Source organism: Ovis canadensis, chromosome 1 (assembly GCF_042477335.2).
Source record: "Ovis canadensis isolate MfBH-ARS-UI-01 breed Bighorn chromosome 1, ARS-UI_OviCan_v2, whole genome shotgun sequence".
In the NCBI taxonomy this organism is placed as follows: domain Eukaryota; kingdom Metazoa; phylum Chordata; class Mammalia; order Artiodactyla; family Bovidae; genus Ovis; species Ovis canadensis.
In genome coordinates, this window is record NC_091245.1 from 166,447,035 (window position 1) to 166,452,860 (window position 5,826).

The 5,826-nt window shown below is 44.7% G+C and overlaps 1 protein-coding gene across 1 annotated transcript in view; it reads right to left on the bottom strand.

Annotated features, from left to right (window-relative positions):
- DCBLD2 (discoidin, CUB and LCCL domain containing 2) overlaps nt 1-2,723 on the bottom strand; it is an 83,969-nt gene extending 81,246 nt beyond the window's left edge. The window contains exon 1 of the mRNA XM_069550762.1: nt 2,058-2,723. Within this exon, the coding sequence (XP_069406863.1) occupies nt 2,058-2,274 (217 nt within the window). The 5' untranslated portion in view covers nt 2,275-2,723. The remainder of the gene's footprint in view (nt 1-2,057) is intronic.
- Nucleotides 2,724-5,826: the final 3,103 nt, after the last annotated feature.

The following is a 5,826-nucleotide window of genomic DNA, read 5'->3' on the forward strand; positions in this document are numbered from 1 at the left end:
TGAGTAAGAAATACAATTTTTTAAAAATTGGGGAATTCAAATGCCATACAATTTCTGGGTTTTCAGGTGATGTATACCTAAATGACCCTTACTTTATCAATTTAGTAAGCTCATGATTAACAATGATAGTCTATTATAGCTGTTTGTACTTTACCCTTTGCCAGACTCCTATGTACTAGCACTTCATTTTCATCAAGCTAAGAAACAGGTATATACTCATATTACTGATGTAGAAAACTGAGGTACAAACAAATGAAGTGATTTTACAAAATTTACCCAGTCAACGTGGGAGAACTAGAAATCAGGTCTTCTAAATTATCAGGATCATTTCTATTTGTGTTAATCTATACTGATGTTTTTATATAACATGACACTGTGAAAGAGAACTAGATACTCTAGTTAAAATGCTTGGTAAAAACTAAAATTAAACTTTAAAAAAAAGGTAATGGTGCATGCTTAATTAGGCCAGGCTTGAGAAACTCGAAAAACAAGGCAATTGTCTCATTTGCAGAGGAGACATTTAATCAGTTATAAACTATTCAAAGATCTTTTTTAAAAACATGACAGAAACACTTTCAGATTCTGAAATAAGCAAAAGTGGTCAGAGTATCCTGCTTATGTAGTTATACTTTGTATCAATATACCTTATTTTATGGGTGTCTCAGTTTCCTTATGTTTGAAATGGAATAACAATACTTAACTCAGATGGCTGTGGTGAGGATTAAATGAGTTAATAGATGTAAACCACTAAGGGTTGTCACAAAGTAAGACCCATTCAATTAGTGTTAGCTATATGTTAATATAATCCTGTTTTGCTTTTTCTTTCTACCAGGAGGAAAACAGAAGCATAGGTTCTAAAATTTCAATGAAGGAAAGAATTTCACTCTAATTTATTAAGTGCTGATGTTCAAGAATTCGATTAAGGAGATGATCTAACTGAAACCTGAATGCTGCCTAGAGCTGAAAGAGGTCAGTTTACCAAAAACATTGTTTCCATTTACATTATATTACCACATGCCTGTCAAAGTTAGGGTTAGGGTTAGATGATGTGCTTAAGACCATGATTGCATACTCTACTGAAAACTACATGAAAGCAACATTGAGCTGGACTTAAACGTGGAGATCAACCTAAATACAAACAAAAAAACCTCTTCCAAGTATTAAGTAACAATCCAGTTCTCATCTCTCTCACTGTAATAAAATGGAAATTCAATGCAGAAATGTGTTCAATAACTTGATGTCGAACTGTTTTCAAAACTGCTGTTCAATGCCTGAAATAAAGCACTAAAAAGGGGAAGAAATCAGCCCAGCATTCTCTTTCAACTATGATTATTAAGTAAATAGCTTTGTACTCTCTGGAATAGGTTCTCGAAGGATTGTAGTAGGAAAGAAGTTTTGTCACTTTCTGTAAGGGCTTGCCCATTTAACACGGATCGCTCCCTCTGGGCAATAGAGCAATAGAGCCTTGGGTCCCAGACGCAGAGTCTGACCCAAACAATCTATCTAGACCACCATTCTGAATAGGCAGGGATTGCAAGGAGCATGTTCTAAATCCAAGACTCAAAGATAACCAGAATCAACTCTATTCGATTTTGAACTTGGCACTTTCACAAAAGATAATCGTCAACTCCCTTCAATGGATTTAAGATGCTATTCAATTACCTGGCCGTTTTACTCTGTTCATCCATCCACTTAGCTTAACATTAGACAGCGCATCTCCAAAACTTCTCCTTTTCCTCTCAAATATTTTCCCCAGAACAATCCAATGCCCAAAGGAGGTCTTCATAGCAAGGTCTTACTTCCCTCTTTTCAAAAAAAATGAATGGGCTCCCCCAAAAGTAAAGCCGCGCCAACTTGGGGAAAAACAGACAGCCAAGCTTTGCAATTCAACCCAGCGAGTGCGGGACCAGGTCTGGCCAGGCACCGAAGCGCACCACAACTACCCTGCGCGTCTGCAGACTCCGTAACGACCCGGACACCCTGCACCCCAGAGGCTCCCACTGCGCCCCACGGCCCCCGGGGCCCCGCGAGCAGCGCACTCCTCGGGAAGAACTCACCTTGCTGGGCTCCGGCGTCCTCGAGCAGCAGGAGCAGGATAAGTAAGAGGAGGAGGAACAGAGGCCTGGGGAAGGAGGTGGAGGAGGAGTTGGAGCGAAATGGGAGGGGGTAGGAGCGGGAGAGGGAGAGCGCGGCCCGGGCGGGGGCGGCGACCGCGGCCCGGACTAGGAAACGTTGAGGGCTGTGCCCGGCTCTCACCACCGCCCGGCTCGCCATCGCGGCGGCCGGCAGTCCGCCTGCATAGTGCGGCCGCCCCGGGGCCGCGGCACCGGGCGAGGAGGCAAAGGCAGCGGCGGGAGAGCAAGAGGCAGCGCGCGCTTCGCCCCACGCCGCCCGCACTCCACGAAACCTCCTTCTTCGTCCCTTCCCTCCGCTCCCCTCCCCGGGACCCCAGGCCGGAGCGCTAGGGAGGGGAGGGAAAGAAATGGGGTGCTCGAGCCGCGGAGGACAGCTGGGGCGACGCGCCTCCAGAGCCGCGTTCAGCAATCCGACCCCTGCCCACCGCGCTCGTCCTGGGCTCGGGCTGGCTGGCAGGCAGGCCGGCCGCCCGCTCCCTCGCGCTCCCTCTCGCGCGTGCTGGCCACGCCTTCACAGCCCGCCCCGGCCAATCCGCGGGCAGCTCTGGTCCGTCTCCCTCTGTGCCACCCAATCAACACTCGTTCGCCTCGGTCGACCCGTTAGCTCCCCGGCCCACTCCTCGAGCTCCACCGCCCCTCATCTCTCTCCTCCAATCCCCTGCGGCCTTGGGAAGCGTCCCACCCGCCTCCCCCAAAACGGGTTCCGCCCCCAAACTCTAGCCTCGACAGCCCCCGCCCGGCCCGCGCGCCTGTTATTGTTGGGACTTCAGCCCAAGCTGATCCCGTAGAGGCTGTTGCTTGCTCTGGTCAATGACTTCCGGGACTTCCCCTAGCCCGCTCTCCCTGCTGCTCTGGCCCAACTTGCTCATTGCTCCTCCCACGTCGCGCATCAGGCCACTGGAAGGGGTGGGAAACCTGGATTCTGGCTGATTTTAGCTGGGAGCTGAGTCTGAGGGACTTTTTTTTCCTCAATAGCAGAGCATGTTTTTTTTTATTAAAATTACATCCAGTTGTTGCAGCAACTCCCAGTTACAATAACAGATACAGTGTTCAGTGTAAGATATATATGTATTTACTGTTTCCTATGCCTTTTACTATGTTAATGTGGGCCGGACGATGGCGGGGGGAAAAAAAAGTATATGACAAGATCCATGCCCCTAAAGCAATTTAAACCTAACATTCACTAAGCCATTCTACCAGGACTTGTTGGTCACCTGCTGTGAACCTGCAAACGTACAAGTTATGGGGTTTGCAGTCATAATACAGGAATCTTCCAGGATCTTGTGCTGAGACAGAGACAGAAATGCATCATGAACGTCAGAATAAAATAAATACTAACCAGAGTCGCGAGTAATCAGATGGAGGCTGTAAGAAGATGGAGTAACCAAAAGAAAAAAAAAAACAAAACAAAACAAAAAACAGGCTTTGGGAAAGGGGAAAGCAAAGGACTAGGCAGGAACTGGTTTTAGGAGAAAGATGCCATTTAGGATGTTTTTCTTATCTGTCCTCGCTTTTTTTTGGATTCAGATGGGTATATCTTTCCTTTTCCCCTTTGCTTTCGCTTCTCTTTTTTTTTTCTCAGCTTTCTATAAGGCCTCCTCAGACAACCATTTTTCCTTTGGGAAAGGGGAAAGCAAAGGACTAGGCAGGAACTGGTTTTAGGAGAAAGATGCCATTTAGGATGTTTTTCTTATCTGTCCTCGCTTTTTTTTTGCATTCAGATGGGTATATCTTTCCTTTTCCCCTTTGCTTTCGCTTCTCTTTTTTTTCCTCAGCTTTCTATAAGGCCTCCTCAGACAACCATTTTTCCTTTTTGCATTTCTTCCTCTTGGGAATGGTGTTAATCACTACCTCCTGTATAGTGTCACAAACCTCCGTCCATAGCTCTTCAGGCACTCTGTCAGATCTAATCCCTTGAATCTATTTGTCACTTTCACTGTATAGTCATAAGGGATTTGATTTAGGTCATACCTGAATGGTCTAGTGGTTTTCCCTACTTTTTTCAATTTAAGTCTGAATTTGGCAATACGAAGTTCATGATCTCAGCCACAGTCAGCTCCCAGTCTTGTTCTTGCTGACTGTATAGAGCTTCCCATCTTTGGCTGCAAAGAATATAATCAATCTGATTTTGGTGTTGACCATCTGGTGATGTCCATGTGTAGAGTCTTCTCTTGTGTTGTTGGAAGAAGGTGTTTACTATGACCAGTGCATTCTCTTGGCAAAACCCTTTTAGCCTTTGCCCTGCTATATTCTGTACTCCAAGGCCAAATTTGCCTGATCATTGCATGCAAGATGGGCACAATAAAGGACAAAAATGGTGTGGACCTAACAGAAGCAGAAGACATTAAGAAGAGGTGGCAAGAACACACAGAACTATACAAAATAGATCTTCACAACCCAGATAATCACGATGGTGTGATCACTCACCTAGAGCCAGACATCCTGAAATGCGAAGTCTAATGGGCTTTAGGAAGCATCACTACAAACAAAGCTACTGGAGGTGATGGAATTCCAGTATGAGCTATTTCAAATCCTGAAAGATGATGCTGGGAAAGTGCTGCACTCGATATGCTTCAAATTTGGAAAACTCAGCAGTGGCCACATGACGGGAAAAGGTCAGTTTTCCTTTCAGCCTCAAAGAAAAGCAATGCCAAAGAATGCTCAAACTACTGCACAATTGTACTCATCTCACACACTAGTAAAGTAATGCTCAAAATTCTCCAAGCCAGGCTTCAATCGTATGTGAACTGTGAACTTCCAGATGTCCAAGCTGAATTTAGAAAAGGCAGAGAAACCAGAGATCAAATTGCCAACATCCGCTGGATCATTGAAAAAGCAAGAGAGTTTCAGGAAAACATCTATTTCTGCTTTATTGACTATGCCAAAGCCTTTGACTGTGTGGATCACAATAAACTGTGGAAAATTCTGAAAGAGATGGGAATACCAGACCACCTGACTTGCCTTTTGAGAAATTTGTATGCAGGTCAGGAAGCAACAGTTAGAACTGGACATGGAACAGTCCAAATAGGGACTGGACTGGTTCCAAATAGGGAAAGGAGTACATCAAGGCTATATATTGTCACCCTGCTTATTTAACTTATATGCAGAATACATCATGAGAAACGCTGGGCTGAATGAAGCATAAGCTGGAATCAAGTTTGCTGGGAGAAATACCAGTAACTTCAGAAATGCAGATGACACCACCCTTATGGCAGATAGCAAAGAAGAACTAAAAAGCCTCTTGATGAAAGTGAAAGAGGAGAGTGAAAAAGTTGGCTTAAAACTCCACATTCAGAAAACTAAGATCATGGCATCTGGTCTCATCACTTCATGGCAAATAGATGGGGGAACAGTGACAGACTTTATTTTTTAAGGCTCCAAAATCACTGCAGATGGTGACTGCAGCCATGAAACTAAAAGATGCTTACTCCTCGGAAGAAAAGTTATGACCAACCTAGACAGCATATTAAAAAGCAGAGACATTACTTTACCAACAAATGTCCCTAGTCAAAGATATGGTTTTTCCAGTGGTCATGTTTGGATGTGAGAGTTGGACTATAAAGAAAGCTGAGCACCAAAGAATTAATGCTTTTGAACTGTGGTGTCAGAGAAGACTCTTGAGACTCTTGAGATCCAACCAGTCCATCCTAAAGGAAATCAGTCCTGAATATTCATTGAAAGGACAGATGCT